The sequence below is a fragment of the Octopus bimaculoides genome, chromosome 8 (assembly GCF_001194135.2).
Source record: "Octopus bimaculoides isolate UCB-OBI-ISO-001 chromosome 8, ASM119413v2, whole genome shotgun sequence".
NCBI lineage: Eukaryota > Metazoa > Mollusca > Cephalopoda > Octopoda > Octopodidae > Octopus > Octopus bimaculoides.
In genome coordinates, this window is record NC_068988.1 from 83154994 (window position 1) to 83179010 (window position 24017).

The 24017-nt window shown below is 35.7% G+C and overlaps 3 protein-coding genes across 7 annotated transcripts in view; 1 reads left to right on the forward strand and 2 right to left on the reverse strand.

The window, feature by feature from the left end:
• Positions 1–3464: 3464 nt before the first annotated feature.
• LOC106877755 (zinc finger BED domain-containing protein 5) lies at positions 3465–12879 on the reverse strand. The gene is made up of 2 exons (XM_014926766.2): positions 12806–12879; positions 3465–5370 (listed from the first exon to the last, which is right to left on the reverse strand). Exon 2 carries the CDS (start codon positions 4851–4853, stop codon positions 3474–3476), a length of 1380 nt encoding a protein of 459 aa, XP_014782252.1. The 5' UTR covers positions 4854–5370; positions 12806–12879; the 3' UTR covers positions 3465–3473.
• Positions 4911–5360, reverse strand: LOC106877754 (zinc finger BED domain-containing protein 5-like). The gene has a single exon (XM_014926765.1). The coding sequence runs from the start codon at positions 5358–5360 to the stop codon at positions 4911–4913; it is 450 nt and encodes a 149-aa protein (XP_014782251.1).
• Positions 12510–24017, forward strand: part of LOC106877756 (sulfotransferase 6B1) — a 31119-nt gene continuing 19611 nt past the window's right edge. The window contains exons 1-3 of one of the 5 annotated variants that reach the window (XM_014926767.2): positions 12510–12638; positions 12940–13044; positions 20462–20645. In XM_014926767.2, coding sequence (XP_014782253.2) covers positions 12525–12638; positions 12940–13044; positions 20462–20645 — 403 coding nt within the window. In that variant the 5' untranslated portion in view covers positions 12510–12524. The other 4 variants (XM_052970219.1, XM_052970220.1, XM_052970221.1 and 1 more) reach the window with 4 other exon arrangements.

The window sequence follows — 24017 nt, forward strand, 5'->3', positions numbered from 1 at the left end:
ATGCATACGAGTTTCTCTGCCTTAGGTGTACGGAAAACACTTGGCAAGAAATGGAAGAAAATTTGAAGAAAGAAGAAAAATAACAGCATAATAATAATAATAACAATAATAATAATGATGATGATGATGATTTCAAATTTTGGCAAAAGACCAGCAAGTTTGGGGTAAGGGTAAGTTGATTACATTGACCACAATGTTTAATTGGTACTTATTTTATTGATCCTGAAAGGATGAAAGGCAAAGTCAGCTTTAGTGGAATTTGAACTCAGAACATAATGACGAACGAAACACCACTAAGCATTCTGCCAAATAATAATAATGATAATAATAATAATAATAATAATAATAATAATGGGACCTATATACACTGGAAACTATGCCAACACTATGGAATAACAACAGAAAAAAGATGGTATAAACACACGCCAGAAAAGGTCACAGAAAACGAGAAAGCAACCATACTCTGGGATATGCCAATACACACAAATAGAGAAATTAAGGCCAATAGACCAGATATAGTTGTAAGAGATCATGAAGGAAAAAATGATTTCTAATTGATGTATCAATACCAGCAGATGACAAATGGAGAAACTTTCAAAATACAAAGACTTGGAAATAGAAGTAACTCGAATGTGGAATCTAAAAACAGAAACAATTCCTATCATAGTAGGTGCCTTAGGTATAATAAAAAAATATTCAGACAAATACATAACAAAAACACCAGGACTTACAAATATATATAACATACAGAAAATTGCACTACTGGGCACTGCACACATCCTACGCAAAACACTTTCAATACAGTAACCATAAGAGCACCACAGCAAACCACAGCACATACCCAAGGCACACAGAGCTGCGCTCGGTAGTGAAGTGAAAGCACGTTATAAAAATAAAACTACTGAACAATAATAATAATAATCCTTTTGACTAAAGGCACAAAGCCTAAAATTTGGCGGGAGGGAACTAGTTGATTACATTGACCCCAGTGTTTCACTGGTACTTAATTTATCGACTCCGAAAGGATGAAAGGTAAAGTCAATCTTGGCAGAATTTGAACTCAGAATTTTGTCAAATAATAATATCATCACCATCATCATCATCGTCATCCTCCTCCTCCTCCTCCTCCTCCTCCTCATCATCATCATCATTTAACATCTGCTTCCCATGCTGTCATAGGTTGGATGATTTGACAGAGCTGGCCAGACAGGAGCCTGCACCAAACTTCTGTGTCTGTTTTGGTAGGGTTTTTACAGCTGGATGCCCTTCCTAACACCAACTACCCTGTAGAGTGGACTGAGTGCTTTTGACATGGCATAAGCACAGGTGAGGTCAATTTGGCAAAGTTTTTAAAGCTGGATACCCTTCCAAACACCAACCATTTTATAGCATGAACTGGATGCTTTTTAAGTGGCAACAGCACTGGCAGAGTCATCAAGACAAAGATTGTCTGAGAGGAGAAGAGGCAGCGAAGGAGAAGATCTTGTGTCAGATGATGAATGGCTATAGTGAGACAGAGAGACAGAAACAGGTGTCTTGCTGTAGGGGAGGTACATGGTCACTCAGCCAAAGAGAGAGAGAGAGAGAGGAAGAGAGAGAAAGAGAGAGAGAGAAAGAGAAAACATGAGGACAGAAACAGGTGTGCTGCTGTAAAGGAGATACATGGTTACCCAACCTGAGAAAAGAGCAGGAGAAAGAGAGAAAGAATGGGGGACAGCAAGAGTGCAAGAGAGAGCAGGAGAGAGATGGTGGTAAAACGCTGGGCATACTCAGAAGGGACAGGAATCAGAATATAAATGGGATGGTCAAGTAGAAGAGAGAGACAGATGGTGGCAAGTGCCAGGGCATACCCTTTGTGCTTGCTGACAGTAAATTCTACAGTACTCCTGAGATGGCCCTTCCTATACTCGCTCTGTCTATACACATACACAACATACAAGCCTACTCTGGCAACCTATTCATCCATACACTCACTCACAGATCTACAGTTAGCTATATAAACATATCACAAACCCTCAAACACCAATTTATATGTGCATAGACACACACACACACTCACACACACACACACACACATATACAGTTGTTGAAATTTACAGAAAAACAAAGACAAAGACAGGTGCATAAACAACAAGCAGGTGTATTAGTTTGACACTTGGGAATGTGAGAAAGTCTTTTATGTTTTGAGCCTACACTCTTCAACAGAAAGGAACATGAGGAAATAAACAGAGAGAATAAAAAAGACTTGTGGATTTAGCGGTCAAGGTTCAATTAGAGATTAAATTAGCCTCATTAAGGGATAGTAATATCCAATGAATTACTGGTTCATTACCTAATATTTGTTGTGAATAATAATAATATTCATAAAATAATAGGTCTATATATAAATCATGGTTTATAATCATTGAGAAGAAAATTAAGAAAATAGAGATATCACATTTAACAAAAGTTTATTATCTGCAAAAATCCAACATATTCTCTTAAAGCTGTTTCAATTAAGCCTAAAGATTAAAATAGCAATTATTAAATCATTATATTAGGCAAAATCTCATCAGAGAGATAGAAAAAAGATATACCGTTAGGTTATTAGGTGTTGTGTTTTGGAATCATCTCAGCAGTCTGCTGAGATGAGTCTAAAATGCAATGAGTCTAAAAGCTTATAAAAAGAAAAGGAAGAAAAAGAACAAAAAAATTCAGAAATTCAAAAATTCAACAATGTGAACATCAGTATAGGTATATATGTATAATTTTTTCTATCAGTAATTAAAAATAGGACAAGGTGAATTGCTTCTTTTTAAGGCCAACGTCAGCTCTGTCATTAATCGATAGTAGTAGTAAACACATTTGACCTCTGCTGACCCCAAGAGTGTGAGGCCTCTTTTGTAAGGCCTCTTTTGTGAGGCCTCTTTTGCCTAATTACACAGGAATGTCCATTGCTGACCTCCTCCCCATCTGCTGAATCTATTTACAGACCTGTAGAATTTGATCTATTCACCAAGCTGCTACTCTTCCTCCTACTATTCCCTTCAACGCTCACATATTTATGATTATCTCAAGTACAAGACAAAAGTTGAAACTGAACAACATTTAATAATACCTTTTAATAATAAATTGAAATAACAACAACAACAATAATAAAACAAAACCAAAAGAGAATGGTGGGCAGATGACGACAGTAGTTGGAGCAAAGATAGCTTCTCAAGACAGTTACAACACCAGTGATTGTGGGAGCACTTGAAATGACCAGTAAAGGAACTAAAAGTTAGTTGAGAATGATCTGTCTTATGCAAAAAACAGCATTTAATTAATGAAATGAAAATACTCATGTTCAGATTTATTTACAATAAAAACACAAACTGTAAAAAAATTGTCACGTACATATGCAATTTTATTCTTGTATCTACAGTTATTATTAAAACATGTATTAAAAAAAACTTTAGTTTGAATAGATTACATTTATTCTCATCAAAAACTCAATGAGAAACTTGAGCCTGGTGTTTCTTGCACAACTCTTTAAGATTGGGTCGTGTTTTTGATAGACACACACGAAGTTCATCTTCCACAGACAGCAATTGTGCTCGCTTCTTGTGCTTGATGGTTGTCAGAGCTGAAAATCCAAATTCACACAAGTAGGAGGTTGAAAACTGCACAAGAAGTCGCAGTGCTTTCTGGGCAATTGCAGGATATTCCTTTTCAACCAGCAACCAAAATGCATTCAGGTTAAGCTCAGAATGCTTCAACTTTAATGTTCTGTCATTTAAAACATTGGCAAGTTCTTCTTCTGTTAATGTGAATTGTTCTTCAAATGGTTCAAATTCCACAAATGGGTTTCTAATCCAGTCATACAGGTCAACAGATATCGATGGAAAATATTTGTCAAGATTTGTTAACAAAGTGTGCAAATGGTTCAAAATCAGTAGCGCAATTTCTTGACAATTCCTTTTAAAAACACTTGGAAACATTTCCAAATTTCCTATGCATTTCTTCCATATTGTCAATTTCTTCTGAAAAGCATTTATTTTGTCAGTAGAAGACAAGATATTTTCGTTCCTGCCCTGCATGCCATTGTTCAAGGGATTTAGCTTGTGAAATATATTGGCAAGATATGCTAACTTGGAACACCAATGGTCATCACTCAAACATTCTACAAAGTCTTTCAGGTTTTCTTGCAAAGAAAAGGTCAATAACTCTTCTCTTAATTCATAAAAACAAGACAATACTTTTCCTCTTGACACCCATCGTATTTCTGTGTGTTGGATTAAGGTGGAAATGTCTGCTTCCATACCCACACAAAGTTTCGCAAACTGTTGACATTTAATTGGCCTCATCTTGATGTAATTAGCTATTTTCACTACCATATCCATTACAGATTTTAGTTCAGGTTCAAGAGTTTTAGCAACTAGTGCTTCTCTATGAATGAAACAATGAGTATGGATAATATTTGGATTTTGTTTTTGTGCGATTGGGACAAAGCCTTTAAGACATCCTGTCATTGCAGGGGCACCATCTGTACAAATACCAACACAGTTTTTCCAGTTCAATCTACAATACTCTAAATATGAATTCAAAACATCAAATACATTTTGTCCTTTTCTTGTTTCTGGCAACTCTTTGCAACACAGGAAGTCTTCTACAATAGCTTCATCATTAATAAAACGAACAAATACAAGGAGTTGTGCTTTACCAGTGATGTCTGTACTCTCATCAACTTGAAGCGCAAACAACTTATGTTTCAGTATTTTTGACTTAATATTGCACTCAATGTCTCCTGTCATGTCTTGAATGTGCCTACTTATTGTGTTGTCAGAAAGTGGAATTTTATTTAGCTCTGATGCAGCATCCTCTCCAAACATTATCCTCACTATTTCCTGGCATGCAGGTAAAATTACAGTTTCAGTGATGGTATGAGATTACATTTTTCTTGCAACTATCTCCGCCACAGCATAACTTGCTTCTTGTCCTTTGTCACTCAACTTGAACTTTTTGGCAAACATAGAAACTTGCCTTTTATTAAATGCCAATTCTCTTTTAAAATATTGTTCATTTTTGCCTGACAACTCTGGATGTTTAGTTGTTAAGTGTCGTTTCAGTTTGGCTGGTGCCATAGCACTATTAGCCAGCTTCTCCCCACAAACAGTACACAAAAGGGAAGGGCAGTCTAGGTTTCCAGTCCAAGTAAATCCCAGAGCTATGTAGTTTTCACAATATTGACAAACTTTTAGTTGCAGGTTAATTCCCTCCTTTCTTGGTAATTTCGACGAGGCAGCATCATTGGCAGTGGCTGCGGCTTCAACAGACTGCCTCAGACCCTGCATCTCTTCATTTGTATCTAACTTACGTTTTTTCAGAAATCTATCCATACTTGTAAGGCTGTAAGCAGAATTGTATATATATAAAAGCAAACCTAATAATGGCAGGACAAAATGATCTTTAAAGTGTAGCGAGTCTAATGATGTAAAATTTAACTTTTTTATTAATGTATTTTTAAAGTAATGGGTATTTGATTATATCTAAACAATATGCATATAATAATAAAAAAGATTTTTGGATTTGAATTTAAAATGTCATTTATTTGTTCATTGTTCTAATTTAGAAATTTGTAAGGAGTTAATATTTATGCATATTTACATATCTTCTAATTTAATATCAGTTTCCCTATTTCTTATTTTTTTTCTACATATGTAATTCAACTCTCTTTCGATTTTTTAATCTTAACATTTGACCAAATATTAATAGACGTCATACAAGAAAAATTTTTTACAAAAGCGCCTTTTAAAAAGCTAAAGATCTTTTAAAAGGCAGATTAACAACAACACCTAAATGGTTTATGCAGTTAAAATGTTTCTTTCAAATATAGTCACTCGTATTTTACAAAAGAAAACTAAACCATCATCTAAGCTGGCATCCAACTCGTAGATGTGCACATACATGTACACACCAAGGATCAGGGTCATCTACGCTGACGTGCAACTTGTAGGCCTAACATGTACACACATATCTGCACAGAAGAATTAAAAATTACTGTCGATTTTAGCATTTATGTAACTTCTTGCAGAACCCCTGGACTGTACTGACGGAACCCTGGTTGAAAACCACTGGTATAGACCATTGTATAAGGAGTGAAAGGAGAACACTTGCCGAGTATTTGATAAATAGTGACAAAGATCTACTGCAATATACCAAGATCCATATTATTATCAATATTTTTAAATGCTATTGGTAGAACAACAGTGATAATAATAATCACTGTGGTTATGGAGGTGACACAATGCAAGCATGTTATTTATATATGTGTATATGTACATACATGTGCATGTGTATATGCAAATAAAGAGAGGAAGAACGAGATGGGATCTCAGTAACAACTCTTGTGGGAACCCCATGAACAACTCATGAAGTCATGACGCAACACAACAATGAAAGAATTAATGACGAGAATGAAGCTATAGCCAATCATGGTGAAGGTTTCCTGCCTGGCATGTCTGAAACTGCCTGCATCAGGGGCAGTGATCTGGCCTCAGATGGTCATTATGTCACAAGAGATCACATACATGGTGTGCGCAAGAACAGACATAAGTGGACGAAGAGCAAAGCTGGAAAGAAATTGCAGAGTAGGCCGACATACCTTGAAATTTTGGATGAAAAAGGATATGTATCTAATGTCAGAAAATAAACTAATGAACCAAGTGAGAGTGGTTAGGAGGAAGGGTTACTTAACTGGAGTAGAAATATCTCGGATTAATGAGAGACTGAGAGACCCTGCAGATGGACTACAAAGGATGGTCAGAGTTGAAAACAGCAAGGTAGGAGTTGAAAGCAGACAGGAGGAACAGGGAAATGGTGATGGGGCTGTTAATGATGAGGAACAGGAATGTTATACAGTGAACCCTGATACTGTGGTGGGTGGACATGCAGGGGAAATGAACCAACTAGATGATGAATTGCTTGAAATTCAAAGACAACTCTCTGAGTTGATGAATGCTCCAGAAGAAAAAATCCCCATGAATATGAGAAGGGTAGATAGGGGTATGACAAATAAAGTAACACAAAAGATAAATACTGTCATACCATACATCCAGACGGAAGACATAACACAAACAAGAAATCTTCTCCGAGCTATTGCACTATTTGCTGAGGAGAAATTACAACTTAAGAAAACAAAAAATGGTAGAGCAAAAAAACCATGGTGGAAACGATGCACTGAAAGGGACATAATGTGGGCAAGGCAAGATCTAGGAAAAACTGAGCAATGGTTAAGAGGAAACTGGAAAAATGGGAAAAAGACTGACTGAGAAAAATTAGAGAAGAAATATAAAATATAGAAGAACAGGTTTGATGCAGTAATAGAACAGTTAAAACAGAAGATCATGGTAAAAAGCCAGAAGAACATAAGATTTGTGAACAGAAATAAGCAGTTCGAGAACAGATTGTTAAAAAATAACTCGAAACAATTCTTCTGAATGTTAGAAGGAGACAATGGGAAAAATGTTGCTCCTGATGCAAATCAAGCCAAGGAGTTCTGGAGAAGATTATGGGGAAACAATGTGGTGTATAAAAGGGATGCAACGTGGATAGGAGCTATCAAGACAAAATTACAAGGAGGAAAGAAACAACAGAATATTGTCATAAGCACAGGTGATTTGAAAGTACAAGTGGGTAAAGTGACTAACTGGAAAGCCCCCAGACCAGATGGGATTCATGGCTTCTGGCTGAAGAGATGCCACACGGTGCATGAAAGACTAGCAGCCCAATTGAATGAGTGTATCCTGAAAGGTACAGTCCCCATGTGGATGGTGACTGGGAAGACAACACTCATAATGAATGATAGAAGAAAGGGGAATATTGTGGGAAACTACTGTCCCATAGCATGCCTAAATATAATCTGGAAGATACTCACTGCAATATGTGCAGCAAAGACATATACTTTCCTGGCACAGGAAGAAATACTACCAAGGGAACAAAGAGGATGTAGGAAGAGTTCTCAGCATTGTAAAAAACATCATACAAGCATGTCTATAGCTTGGATTGATGTTAAGAAGGCATGTGATATGATGCCTCATTCTTGGATTGTTGAATGCCTGCAGATGTTTGGTGTTGCTGACAACATCACAAATTTTCTGATGCATAACACAAAAGAGTGAAAAACCAAATAGTGCTCAAGTATTCCTTGGAGAAGTTAATATTAAAAGGGCCATCTTCCAAGATGACTCGTTTTCTCCATTACTATTTATAATGGCACTAATACCCATAACAATGACACTTAGGAAAGTTAAGATGGGTTACCGATGTGGGAAGAAAGGCCCATCATTGAACGATCTTCTGTTTATGGATGACCTGAAATTGCTTTAGAAATTTGAAAAACAGATAGATTCCTTAACCAAAACAGTCCAGAAGTGTGGTAGGGACATTGAAATGGAATTTGGGATTACCAAATGTTCAGTGCTTAATATGAAAAGAGGGAAGAAAGCATCATGCACAGGATTGTGGTTACCATCAGGAGAGACCATGGGTGAACCTGACGGCAGTGGGTATAGATATTTAGGGATTTTGGAGCTGGATGACATTCTACACAGAGAGATGAAAGTCAAGGTCAGTGAAGCGTATCAAAAAAGTGGGAAAGCAGTGTTGAAATCCAACTTCAATGCCAAAAATTTGATTACTGCAACAAATATCTGTGCAGTTGCAGTGGTTAGATATAGTGCGTCCATCCTCAAATGGACTGAGGAGGAAATATCAACACTGGATAGAAAAATGAGAAAGTTGATGACGCTGTATGGGGCACTACACCCTAAAGCAAACATGAACAGAATCTATATGAAAAGAAAGAATGGTGGCAGAGGACTAATTAGTATAGACCATTGTACAAGAAGTGAAAGGAGAACACTTGCCAAGTATTTGATAAATAGTGATGACGACCTGCTGCAATATGCTGTAAATGATATGGGTGTAAATTCAGATGAAATGATGGGCAAGGAAGAGTTTAACCAAAGAGCTGAGGAGAAGAGAAAAGAAGACCTTCTTGAAATGAGAATGCATGGACAGTTTGAAAGGAATACACAGGACTTTAAGGATAATACAGCATCGTGGGTATGGCTTGAGCGAGGTGATTTGAAGTGTACCACTGAAAGCCTGATCATTGCTGCACAAGACCAGGCTCTCACTACGAATTCAGTGAAGTATGACATCTATAAAACTTCTGACACCCAGGAATGCAGTGTTATTTTGATGTATGCACTGCTCTCTTACTCAGTAATAAAAATAATAATGATGGCGATAATAATAATAATAAAAATAATAATAATAATAATAATAATAATAATGACAATAATTATGGCTTCAAATTTTGGCTGAAGGTCAGCAATTTTGGGGGAGGGAAAAGTTGATTATATCAATTCCAGTGTCCAACTGGTACTTATTTTATCCACCCCAAAAGGATGAAAGGTAAAGTTGACCTCAAAACATAAGGACAGAAAAAATGCTGCTAAGCATACTGCCTGGCATGCTAACGATTCAGCCAGCTTACCATTTTTTTCATAATAATGATAATGATAATTTCAAATTTTGCCACAAGGGTAGCAATTTTTTGTGGGAGGGGATGAGTTGATTACATTGACCCCAGTACTTGACTGATACTTAATTTCTCGACCCCAAAAGGATGAAAGGTGAAGTTGGCCTCAGCAGAATTTGAGCTCAGAATGTACCAACAGGCGAAATACCGCTAAATAATGATGATGATGATGGTCATTCCTGTTGATTTCAATGTATGTGTGTTTGAAGGAGAAGATTTAAAAGGAGAGAGAAAAATAAAATGATACAAAGAAGAAACAACTTCAAAAATAAAAGAATAAAAGAAGCTGCATCTATTTGTGATGGATATGTAAATATGATTTGAGTCCTGGTATGGATTTTGCTATGAAGTCACATTGGGACACTGATGATTTTGATTTTGCCAGGGATTGAGAAAATGTGTCTGTTGATTGCAGGAGAAAATTCTTTTATTGTTCTGTTTTTTCAACTCAAATTGTTTGAATGTATCATTACACATTTTATGCCATGCAGATCGATCTAGGCTATAACTTTCTCAAGATGTTAGATTAAGCTGTTGAGGCTTTCATGATTGCTTCAACTTATCCTTATATCTAAGGATAGATCTTCCCTTATTGTGGTGTCCATCTACTTGTTGGCATACAAAAGAATTTTCGGAGTCATCTTTCGTTTAAACATGTCCTACCCATCTGCACTGAATTCTCAGCAACATGCTTTTGATACTGGAGATATCACATTTTTCTAAGATTTTGACATTTGATATCTTGTCTCGTCATTTTATGTTGTAGATATTGCACAGAATGTACATATGAAAGGTTTCAAGTTTCTTTATATGACTGTGGTAGGGAGTCCATGTTTGTGCTCAAAATATAAGATTTGCATACACTTAATTTGGTCTTCAGACTGACACCATGTTCATCCCATAAACAGTGGGAAAGTTTTCCAAAAGCATTTGCAGCTTTAGATATTCTAACATTGATTTCATCATTAAGAGTATTTTTCAAGTTTACTGTACTTCCAAGATATTTAAATGACTTGACGCAGTTGAGTGGCTTGTTTGTTATCAATCATTACATTTGAATCTCAAGTATGTTCTGCCTCAAGTTTCAGTTGGAATAAACTTGTCTTCTTGAGTCTGATAGTCAGTCCAAAAGCATTAGCTGCTACTGTTTCCTGAATTTCTTTAAACACATGACAAACCAAAGTGCTATAATGAGCAAACAGAAAGTCATGTAGAATCTCTTACTTGATCTTTTTCTTTGATCTGAAACTTTGCTATTTTACATTTAGTAGACTTCCTTCAATGTGAAACTGGAATTTTACACCTTCATGGTAATCCCTAAAATGTGTTAGAGCACCATTGAAAAGAATATGGAAAAAGGTACAGGAGCTAAAACATAACCCTATTTGTTTCCAGTGTTGACAGAAAATGCCTCAGAACATTGGCTGTTAGATATTGCAGTTGTCATCATTCCTTTGTGCAGAGATACTATTAACCTTACATTTTATCAGGAAGGCTGACCTTTGACAAAATTTTCCAGAGCCTCATGATTCAATGTATCAAAGGCCTTGGTCAAGTCAACAAAGACTATGTGCTAGTCACTATTTTGCTCATGTGCTTTTCCTTGAACTTGCTGTAAGGGCAAAAATCATGTCAATTGTGCCTCTCCCAGTCCGGAATCCACATTGAGATTCAGGATATATACTGTTTACTACATGCATATTGATGCAGTTAAGAATCATCCTTGCAAGAATTTTTCCAGCAATGCACAAAGAGTTTATTCCCCAGTGATTATCACATACATTCTTCTTCCCTTCATTTTTGTACAAGTGTGTTATAGATGCATCTTTGAACTATTGGGGAACAGATCCACTTTCCCAAATGAAACAGACCAATTTGCACAACTTTCTTACAAGTTGTCTACCATCATACTCGTACACTTCTATGGGAAATACTGTCTTGTCCAGGAGCTTTACCAACAGAAAGTTTTATAATAGCAGTACTTATCCCTTCCAAGGAAGTATCTTCTGCAAGTTCCTCAATTACAAGCCTCTGAAGGATTTCATTGATTACTTCAGGATCAGTGGTGGGTTCTTGATTTAAAGAGTTCAGCTAATTTTTTCAGAATTACATCTTAGCTACTTAAGAGTTTTATCCCATTGTTTGAAAAAATTGGTTCTGTTCCACCCTTTTTTGGACCAAACACATCTTTCAGATTCTTATACAATGCTCTCAGGTTGTGAGAGTTAGTAGCCTGTTCCAATTCTTGGACCCATCAAGACTTTTTCATCTCACACAGGTTTTTGAGTAGTTTTCTTAGAGGAAATGTATAGGGATCTGAGTGATGGTAAGTTTTTGTTTGAGATCTATGCCTTGTGTCTTTTGTGCATAGTTTCTAGGAGAGGTTTGATTTGAGAATCATTCTCATTGAATCAATCTTGGTGCCTGCGTTTGACATATTCTAGAACTTCTTCAGCAGATGATTTGATGCTGTCATAAATATTTTGCCACAAAATTTCTTTCCTCTATGTTCTCAAGCTTTGAATTTAGATGCATTTCAAAAGTTTTTGCCTTATTTGGATTTTTTAAGAAAGACACATTCATTCTCAATGGTGTAATGGATCTCAGTAGCCTCTTTATCCAAATAATACTTGGGAGTTTTGTGAGCTCTGGTTAATCTGAAATCACAGCAATCTTTGCTCTTAGTAATAACATAGTCAATCATATGTCAGTTACCAGATCAGGAATGCTTCCAGATATTCTTATATTTATCTGCCTGCTGAAACACTGACCTTGTGATTGTTAGATGGAACTGGTAATAATGATAATAATCCTTTCTACTATTGACACAAAGCCTGAAATTTTGAGGAAGTGAGGTGGGGGTCTAGTCGATTACATCACTGGTACTTATTTTATTGACACCAAAAGGATGAACAACAAAGTTGACCTTGGTGGAATTTGAACTCAGAATGTAAAGATGGACGAAATGCTGCTGAGGATTTTGCCTAGTATGCTAATAATTCTGTCAATTTGCCGCTCTAATAATAATAATAATGGTTTCAAATTTAAGCACAAGGCCAGCAATTTCGAGGTAGGAGTAAATCAATTACATCAATCCCCGTAATGAACTGGTATTTATTTCATTAACCCAGAAAGGATGAACGAGAAAGTCAACCACAGCAGAATTTTAACTCAAAACAAAGATGAAATGCCACCAAGAACTGGCAGTTAAACATAATAAATTGCTTTATAACTTACCCATTAAATATGAAAAATTGTAATTTGAGAAATAGGCGTGGGCTGTATGCACGCGTATCTTATCGTTTACAGTTATCAAAATATTATTGAATAATATAGGCCAGTTTGAAACTCACAAAATTTCTCTATTACAGTGTTTAACAAGTCACGTTTGCCGTAATAACAGTAAAGGAAAACAAAAAAATTTCGTTCACATTCAGAACGTGCTACATGTCAGTAGGTGCTACTCCTTCCCTCTGGTTGGTATAATTATTGTTTGCTTTTTCTTTCTTAGATTAATGTTATATATTCTCATTAATAGATTAATGTTTGTTTATATTAATATTTTTAACTGTTTTCTTGTTTGCATCTTTACACCCAGTTAAAAAAAAAAAACGTGCTTTTTTGTTTACTTCTTAACTAATAACCTGTCAGTTTTCTCAGTTGTCACTTTGATTTATGTAATATGTTGTGTGAATGCAGTCGTTTGACTTGTAAGAAACTTCAACTCAATTATTTACTATCACAAGAAAAGGAGGGACAAGTTAAAATGCAGCAGTCCTTTTGCCAACTCATAATTTTTATTCATATGGAGACTAAACATGATGTAATTTTTATGATTTAAAAGGAAATTAAGCTACGATATTTTTTCTTTAAAATAAGGTAATTTGTGCTTTTTAAAACAGCAATAATGGATTAACCTAGAAATTAGGTAAAACTTGTTCTCCATACATAATTCTGCACGACTGTACAAGAACGACTGGGACGTAAACGAGAAACACCCTTGCCATCTAGGGATATTTAACATGCATGAGGTCCAATAGTGAGTAAGATAAAGTATTTTTTGTGGAATTGTCAACTTCTGTTAAACTAGAAAACTAATTGTCTCGTGATTGGGGATGTATCTAATGTTACGCGATGAAAGAAAAACCTTGTGATTTAAAATTATTTGAGGAGGACCGAAGTTCTCGATGTTTTTGATATCGTGGGGCAATAGATGTTAAACAAGTTAATGACACACTTCACATGAGAATTTTTAAAAAGAGAAGCTACTTTTCAAAGGAAATATCAAGTAAAATATATAAACCACAATTTCGTTCATAATGATTATATTTATTTTTATACATTGCACTAAGTTTGCCTAAGTTGCAGTTTGAGAAGCACTGGTACAAGTAGATGTGTAGTGTTGATTACATAGAAAGAGGGTAATATACAAAGTGAAAATAATTACATTCTATAATTAAAATTATTCATTAAGAAGAAGCGACACTTTCCGTCGGACGCTTTTCTCCAAACTTGTGTGCTATGTCACAGAGAGAGAGACAGAGAGCTGCATTTTCAAGTGTGCTTTTTCTGCAATTAAAGCTTGGAGTTCTTCTACTGTACGACAATGCCCACCCTCATATCGCCAATATGACCAAGGAACCCATTTAAACGCATGGCTGAGAAGTGCTGCCACACCCGCCGTACTCTCCTCATTCCACCTCTTTCGATCTCTTTCAAATGCTATGCGTGGAGTTTCGTTCAATACTGATGCAGAATTGAGAGCTTGGTTGGATTAATTTTTTGAGTCGAAATCAGGTGATGTTTACCAAGGAGGTATTGAAAATCTTGTTGAACGTTGGGAAGAAGTTGTAAACAAAGGGCGAATACATTATTGATTAATTAGTTGTTATTTTTTATTAAACCTTTTAAAAAATTTAAATTTTAAAAAATGATGGGAACTTAATTGCCAACCTAATATATATATGTGTGTGTGTGTGTGTATACATGTGTGTGTGTATACATGTGTGTGTGTGTATATGTGTGTGTATGTGTGTATATATGTGTATGTATATCTGTATATGTGTGTGTGTGTGTATATATGTGTGTATATATGTGTGTGTATATATGTGTGTGTGTATATGTGTGTATGTGTATATATATATGTGTGTGTTTGTATATATACATAAATGTACAACTGTTAGTTTTTTTAACTGTGTGAAGGGGAGGGGGTTATATTTTTTTAATCTCACTGACACCCCAAATTCTGACCCACCTTCTTACCTACTTTTATTTGTAAAGCAGTTTCTGTATTGATCAATTATTTGTTATATACCTTTATTACGTAACTGTTATCTTAACTTTACTTATTTTAAAACTATTATGTTTCCTTAAATGTTGATATAAATAACTTATTAGTTGTTAATTTAAAGAAAAAACAAATTATAGGGAAAAAGACCAAGAAGCAGATACATTTTTGTTGAAAAAATACTATTTAAAAAAACATCAAATAAATATACATATTCATGTGTGTATGTGTATATATTAAGTACAAATGTATATACATTACCTAACCCTATGTTTATATAATACACATTTATAGACTTGTCAGTGATATGTATTCATCTTTGACCAACCTGACATAGCTAAGTGACTAAATGTGACCATTTTTCTATATCGCCCTCTCTTTCTCAAACAACAAACTTCTAAACTCTTTCTTTTTCTCCCTACCTGTGTCATCAACATGTATGATAATTGGTGAAGCATTTCATGTCTCTCTGCCATGTTTTACAGTTGTGAGGCACTCCAGCTGTCTCAGTACTCCATGTAGTTCTCTCATCTCATGAATCATAATTTTTCTTGCAAGCTCTTCTATTGTATTATGTAGTGTCTGTACTTTCTTCAGCTCACATTCTGACTCCTTGTGGGTATTTTAATGTTTGTTACATCATCAGTATTTTTCTTTCTGTAAATTAAAAATCTGAAACTGCATATGGATGAGGACAGCTGCATAAAGAAATGCTGAGCTCTAATTGTGGAGGGAACTTGTGGGAGAGGTAGACTCCGGAAGATGTGGAACGAAGTGGTAAGAAAGGATCCTGGGCCTCACTGAGAAAATGACAAGGGGCCAGGAGTTATGGGGATTTGCTGTACTTGAGAAGACACATCAAGCTAAGTAAAATTGCTGTCATCCATATATACAGGCTTGTCCTTTACAGGTGCCAATGCCACATAAAATGCATTTATGTCTGTGCTATGTATATGAACTAGTGCTGTGTATATGAACATATAAAAAGCACATAAAAAGCACCCAGCACAGTCTGTAAAGTGGTTGGCTTTAGGAAGGGTATCCAGCTACAGAAATCATGCCACAACAGACAATTAGAGTCTGGTTAGCTCCTGTTAAACCATCTAACCCATGCCAACATAGCAAACAGACATTGAATGATAATGATGATGTTGATACTTTTACCCTCCACACAACCATATAAATAGTAAAACTACATCCTTAAATCTTTGCTTCCCATTTGGGATCATAAAATATTTCAGCTCTGTTTAGTTGCTGACCCCTTTATAAAATTTCACTTAGACCACTCTAAAAGTTGTGCACTCATACTTTTTGCAGACGTCTCACCTATAGAAGTTCAAACTGAAAGATAATAGCATAAATCTTACTTGAATTAGTGTTACAAAGGTGAGGTGTGATAGCTAATTAAAACAAATACATTCCTGAAGGTACTCACTACTTACAATGATACCTGTAAAACTTGTAATTTATAATGAACAATTTTTGATAAAATCTAAATGCAAACTTATGTTAATTTTTTTTATGTAAAATGAAAATAGACTGAATTGGCAGAATCTAAGAGTGTAAGAAACATAATTTGCAACCTTTACATATTGATGTTTACATTCTAAGTTCAATTCTTGCCCAAGTCAACTTATTTTTCACCCTTGTGAATGTTGGGGTTGATCGAATATATACAAGACAAGTACTAGAGTCCACTTAATCAGCTGTACCCTCTTTCCAGATTTGTAGCTTTATTCTTTTAATTTTATCTATGTTAAACACGTGTCATTTAGATTTGCAATTTTCTCTCCAAATAAATTATATAATGTACAGATAAAATAGGTGTTGAAGGTAAAAAATATTGCAACAGTAAACTTTTTCAAGAAGAATTTATGGAACCTTATTTTATAAATAAGTCTTTCCACAAGGCCTGAAATTTTGGGGAAGGGGGTTTGTTGATTACATCAACCCCAGTGCTTGACTGGTACTTAATTTATTGACCTCGAAAATATGAAAGGCAAAGTTGACCTCAGTGAAATTTGAACACAGAAAGTAATTTCGGATGAAATGCTGCTAAGCATTTTCTCAGTGTGCTAACGATTCAGCCAGCTATAAAATAATGTGCATATAAAGTTTTCTGTAGGCTGTTCAAAGGAGCGAACTATGCTTCTATTATATCCTGTTCATTAAAATATTAAGGTCGTAGCGAGTCAGGAAAGATCTATTACATCGCCGTGACATAGTTCAGTTGTACTGTGGCAGATTTCAGCCAATCAGAGCTGGAGGTATGTGAATAAGATGGCAGTGATCTGCCTTAGCAGCATAGAAGCGACAGTTTCAAACTAGTTGCTGAAAAGACTGCCTAGAAGCAACATTGCTTTCTTCAGCATGTCATATTTTCTGTATCCACCACCAACTACATGCAACTCACTTGATTAATATCAACTTCAACTCGCTTCATATAAACCTCAGTGTATATAGTACATCATGTGATTTTTCCTGTCTTGCATACACATATATTTGGTTCCCATTCGTATGCAAGATTAATCCTTGTTACCACTTGCTAGCACTCCTTACACTACTGAATAAATTTCAATGTTTTTGTTTTATAAACGTGCCTTCTGAATATTCTTTATTAACACCTCTTTAAGAAATCACTGGAAATGGATTCTTTCTATGAACTGTCTTTAAAAAAATGCTAACTACACACATTGTAACAACTTGAACATGTTACATATAGAAGACATTCCTTCCAACTTACATTAGTGACTCACATGTAACAAGGTTTTAAAACATTTTATATAATGTTTTATTTAATGATGTATTAAAATAATCTTTTGTGTTTTGCTATTCGTTTGGTAAAACATTTGGTGGCATTCAGTTATAGATTTTTACATTGCTCAACAATAATTTTCAAGCCAAGGTAATAAATTGCAATGCTGAAATTCATGGAAAACTATTCAAAACAAATGAAGTTTGATTTGGTATTTTGCAAGCACTCCTATAGTTAAAATCATGATTTTCAATGATTAAGCCTAGATTTGATTAACTTATCAATAACTGAAAGATCCATGTTTATCCACTTTGCAGTCAATACTTTTTTCAGCTCTGTTATTGACATAATTTTTGACAATCTTACAACCTACAATCAAGATGTTACCATGTAGAACTTTAACAAATAATGGAACCTTTACAAATATTTAACAGTATTTTGTGGCCATTTAATGTATTTTCAACAAAAGAAGCTCTAATCTCCCTATCCCTCCTCTCCCTTCATACACCATAATTCCTATCTTTTCCTTTTTAACTCTTACTGGCAAACAATCTGGCTCACATGTTTTTGGTTTTGTTGTGCAAGACATTTATATCTGCCTTGTATTGGAAAATTAGCAGAATTTGTTTTCCTCAGACCTTATAATTGATGACCAAAGCTTTGACTTCCTTCTTGCAGAACACTTTGGCTCAATTGAAATTTTCCAGTCTTATTAACTTTTGAAATAATTTTCTTTTGGTGAAGGTAAAGCATGTGTATACCACCCATTTCTGGTGTATTTTGTTTTCGTTTTCAAAAAATTTTTTGGATTTTTATATTTTTGATATAGGAGAATACGATTTTGCACAAAAGTCACATTTTCAAAACTTTAATTTCCCCACCCTCACCCCAATTTCTTAATTTTAAACTTTTTACAAATTTTTTTATTAATCCATATAGAAAAATACAGAGATTATGAATCTGGGATTTTTTTTTTATATAAATTTGAATTTTTCTTAAAGACTCTTAAACACTCAATGACTCTTCCTCCACCTTGCCCACCCATCACCTCCCAACTTTTAAAAAGCTAAAAACTCTGAATGTTTTACTTTCATCTCATCTTTCACACATGTATAGGTAAATGACATTATTTCTGGAAAAATTTCACTGTTTTCAAAAATGCTAAAAGCGAAACATTTGGAGTTTTTAACTTTTTGAATGTGGTGAGGTGGTGGGTGGAGGCTGGGAAGGGGATTTGAGTGTTTCTTTAAGAAAAAAATTTTTTTTAATTCTTAAAGATTTGTAATCTATTTTTCTACATGGTGAGAAAAGAAAAAAAAAAGGTTAATACCTAGTTTAACACCCAGCCCCCCCCCCAAAAAAGTGTAATAGGTGTAAAAAAAAAGTATAATAGGTGTAAAAAAAGTGTAGTAAAGGAATCTGAAAGCCAAAATTTGCGCAAATGAACTGGCGGGGTTGGGAGAGGACTTTCGGAAAATTCACACGATCTGATTTTTTCCCCCTCATAACTTTCAGGAAAATGGATATCTTTTAATGAAATTTTATCTAAATACCTTTCAAATGGCATAGATTACAATTATAAAGAAATTTGTAGAAAACTGGAAGCATAAATAATATGGCCAGTAGCTGTAGTGCTAATAGTAATAATGAAATTATGATAATGATGATGACAGTGATAATGATGAGAGGCAAGACGTAGTATGAGCACACACCACAAGGAGTGGTTGAGTTGGAAACTTGAAAAATCCTGTGGGATTTTGCAATCCAAACATACCATGTGCTTGTGCAAAAGAAGCCAGACATGTACTCTGTAATTGATGTTGTGTGTTCCTTTGACCTATGAACAGTTAAGAAGAAAGGTGAAAAGATACACATGTACCTTCCTCCTAAATAAAAGATAGCTAAACTGTGGAAAACAAGAAAGGTGAGGATTGTTTCAATTATTGTTGAGTCTTTGGGGACAGTATCAGAAGGCATCCAGAGGAATATAAAGGAAATGGGAATAGAACACTCAACAGAGCTTGTTGCAAAAAGTTCCTTGACACAATCAGAATCATTAGGAAAGTATTAGATAGTTGAAAAGAACAGATAACATGGTACCATAGGCTGCAGGTAGCAAGCCCACTACACTTTTTCAAGACTCTGAGTTCCAACAAAACCTGTTTATAATAATAATAATGATAATAATAATAATACCCAAACTATACAATACAATCTATAAACATACAACACACTATACAGCAAATATCCAATGAAATAAACAACCACCTAACGCATTACATCTTTCCAAACAGCCTCAGTCTCAACATGGAGGCCTACATTGTGTGTCTGGAGGAGGTAGTGCTGCCCTGGGTCAAAATGGTGGCTGCTGGAAGACCCTGTGTCTGGCAACAGGACTCTGCACCGTACCACACAAGCAGGAGAACCCAGTCATGGCTCTCAGATAATTTCTGTGACCAGATTACCCCTAACATCTGGCCACCTAACTTCCCAGACTGCAATCCCCTTGTGTGGGTTGCAGTTGAGCGAGAGACCAATGAAACTCCTTGTAACACCAAAGATGAACTGAAGACAAGGATTATGGCAGCATTCACCAACTTAAACAAGGAGACCATCCAGAAGAGTTGCAGGAGATTTTGAAGTCGTCTGGAGGCTATGGTTGAAACCAATGGCGATTTTATTGAATAAATTTGCTCTTTAGCATTTCAAGATATTTTTCTGTAATTTTGGTAAATATATCTGTTAAAATGAGATGTCAGTGTTATTTTCATTTTCGCATAATTTAGACAACCGTATATTCACAGCACCCTGTATATATGATTTGACTCATATGTGAAACATATTTTCACAGAGATTCCATAGTTACAACATGCCTGAAGTTTACTACAAGGATCCTGCTGGATGTCAAATGATCAGCTATGATTACAATGGATTTTTGGTACCACCATTTCCAAATATTCAAGAAAATCTTGACAAACTTCCAGATATGCCTGTAAGAGATGATGATGTTTTTCTTCTAGGTTACATGAAATCAGGTATGTAGTCTTTCATCATTAAGATCATTCCACCATCATGTGTATGCTTCCCTCATTGTTCAAGTATCTCTGCTATTATCTCAGTTATCAGATCACTTCTTAAACATCTCTTATACTTTCTCTTTCAAAACCACATTCCAATGGTATTGACGTTCTGTTACATAGTTTCCCTTCAACAAGTAACAAACACTACTTGAATTAATATGAACTTTATTCTCATTAACATAATTATTTCTTTTACTGAAACCTATTTTTTGATGTATTTAATTTTTATCATCATCCTCATCATCTGTTGTCCATGCTGGCATAGGTAGGAGGTTTGACCAAGGCTGGTAAGCTGAGTGGCTGCACTAGATTAGCCTGATTTGGCATGGTTTCTATGGCTGGATGCCTTTCCTAATGCCAACCACTCCAAGAGTGTAATGTGTGCTTTTATGTGCCACTGGCATGGGTGCCATTTGCATGGGTGCCATTTGCATGGGTGCCATTTGCATGGATGCCATTTGCATGACACCAGTATCTGCTACAACTATGGTTTCACACGGCTTGATGGGTCTTCCTTCTGAAGAACAGCATATTGCCAAAGGTCTTGGTCATATGTCATTGCCTGTGTGAGGCCCAGTGCTCAAATGATGCCTTTTACATGTCAGCAGCTCAGTTGCTAGTTCCACAACACCAACATCAGCCACATTGCTTCTGTGAAGCCCAATGCTTTTACGTGCCACTGGCACAGGTGCCAGTTATGTGACACTGACAACAGCCACAATGTAGTCTAGATGCAGATACAGATAGATGTTAATATTCAGTGTCATGAACCAAGAAGTGTGGGTTTAAGATTCATCTTGTACATACTCTGGTTTTCTGTAATACGTTCCTTGATTTTGTACTCACCTTGAGTTTTACAATACATACATAGCTGAAATGATTGCTGATAATAAAATAAGCAACTTAAAACACATTATGAAAAACAGGTGTATAATATAGGATTTACTAAAATAGAGTAACTATTTAGTCAAACCTTTTTGTATCATATATTTCAAAAAAACTTTATAAATTATGAACAATGACAGATATGAGCACTTTGACTTTGGGAGCAGGAGCTCATAATAAGAAATGACTTACATTATGGCAGCTTGTCCAACCCATACCAGTATGGTAAATGAACATAAAATAATGGTGAGGTTGGTGATGTATTACTTTTATTTTCTGTCTTCTGATTAACTGTTTTGATACCAGCGCACACGAGACTGGTTCTGGTTCTATGATTACAAACTTCCTTATTTTAAATGATACAAATTGAAACCAATCGTCATTTTGTGCTGATTTCAAAAAGTTCCTGGTATCAAAATGTTCCTGGACTAATTCTGTAGCATGCCAACAGATGACCACACAGTTGCACATGCAGTGTGGGCTAGCAGTGACCTTCATGACGCAGTGTGCTGAGTGATGTTGTTGTGTTTATTTCGCATGTTGTGAAATTTGTGTTTTTGTGATCATGTGTATGCTGTAGTCTGCAATTTTTGTCATGGACAGGAAGTTGGAACAAAAAACCAATGTGAAAATTTGTGTTAAACTTGGGAAGTATGCTACAGAGACATTGAACATGCTTCAGCAAGCTTACAGCGACAAGGCAATTCGTCATATGCAATGTTTCAAGTGGCATAGGCATTTCAAAAGTGGTAGAACATCCTTGGAAGATAACAAGTGATCTGGAAGACATGCCATGAACATCACCCCCAGGAATGTGGAGAAAATTCACTAGGTTGTGCATGAGGACATTGAAGGACAACAAACAACATTATGAAGTGTTTGAGGGAGGACATTCAGCAAAAGTGACTGGATCTGTGAAGTGCAAAGAATTGGATTCTTCATGATGATGCTCCACCTTGTCACTGAGCTCTTCTCACTCATGAGTTTCTCACCAAAACAACATGCTATTGCTTCTACACCTGTCCTATTCACCAGATTTAGCACCTGCAGACTTCTATCTCTTTCCCAAGATGAAAATGCAACTGAAAGGTTGCCATTTTAACGCCATTGTTGAGATCATGAGCAAATCACAGAAAGTCCTCCTCAACTTGCTTACAGAATATGACTTCCAGGCCAGATTCCAAAAGTGGTAGGTACATTGGGACCAGCTGAAGGTACCAGCAACTTAGACAGTCACCTGGGGTGCCATGTGCTAGGGGCCACCAAGGAGAGCATGACAAAGACAAGGAAATTTCCATGACTGTCAGCATGCACATGTCAAAGTTTAGCTTAATACAGTTCTATAATTAAGAGATGAGGAATAATGTACATTATTTACATTTGATGGATATTTGTCCTCATCTTGTTTGTTGTTAACACAACGTTTCAGCTGATATACCCTCCAGCCTTCATCAGGTGTCTTGGGGAACCCAGGTTCGAAATTTCCCCAAGACACCTGATGAAGGCTGGAGGGTATATCAGCCGAAACATTGTGTTAACAAACAAGATGAGGACAAATATCCATCAAATGTAAATAATGTAAATAAAGTTTAGCTTGCCTGGGGTGCCAGCAACCCTAGGGCCAGCCCTGACTGGGACCAGTGAATTTCTGTGCAAGGTGACTATTTTGAAGATGATGTTAAAATTTAGGTAAATAAGTTATTTTTTATTAAACACAACTAGTCCAGGAACTTTTTGATACCACCTCATATGCATGTGTGTGTGTGTGTGTGCATGTATGTGTGTGTGCATGTATGTGTGTGTGTGTGTGCATGTATGTGTGTGTGTGTGTGCATGTATGTGTGTGCGTGCATGTATGTGTGTGTGTGTGCATGTGTGTGTGTGTATGTGTGTGTGTATGTGTGTGTGTGCATGTATGTGTGTGTGTGTGCATGTATGTGTGTGTGTGCATGTATGTGTGTGTGCATGTATGTGTGTGTGTGCATGTATGTGTGTGTGTGTGCGTGTGTATACTTGTGGGCCTCCCGGCATTCAGCCTAGTCGATACAGTGTTGAAATGTATCTATAAGACGCGTATTGGCATCTGTCATCATGCCTATTTTCCTTACAATAAAAATTGTTAAAAGGTATTTAAATATTGCATGACATAACTTCAAAAATATATTTAGAATATCTAAATACAGAAAGTAATACAGATAATAATAGAGAAATGTATTGTACGAAAATTATAAAACATTTACAGAACTTCAGTATATACAATGTTTTAAACTTTTTTCTTTGGAGCATATATGAAGAGTTTCTGTGGACTTCCTACTCTGGGACAACCTACACACAATTGACCATGTGAGAAATAGCCCTGCAGTGTTTGACCTTGGGACTTGTTAATGGTCATTATGATAGATGCCAATATGTGCCTTATAAATACATTTGAGCACCATATAA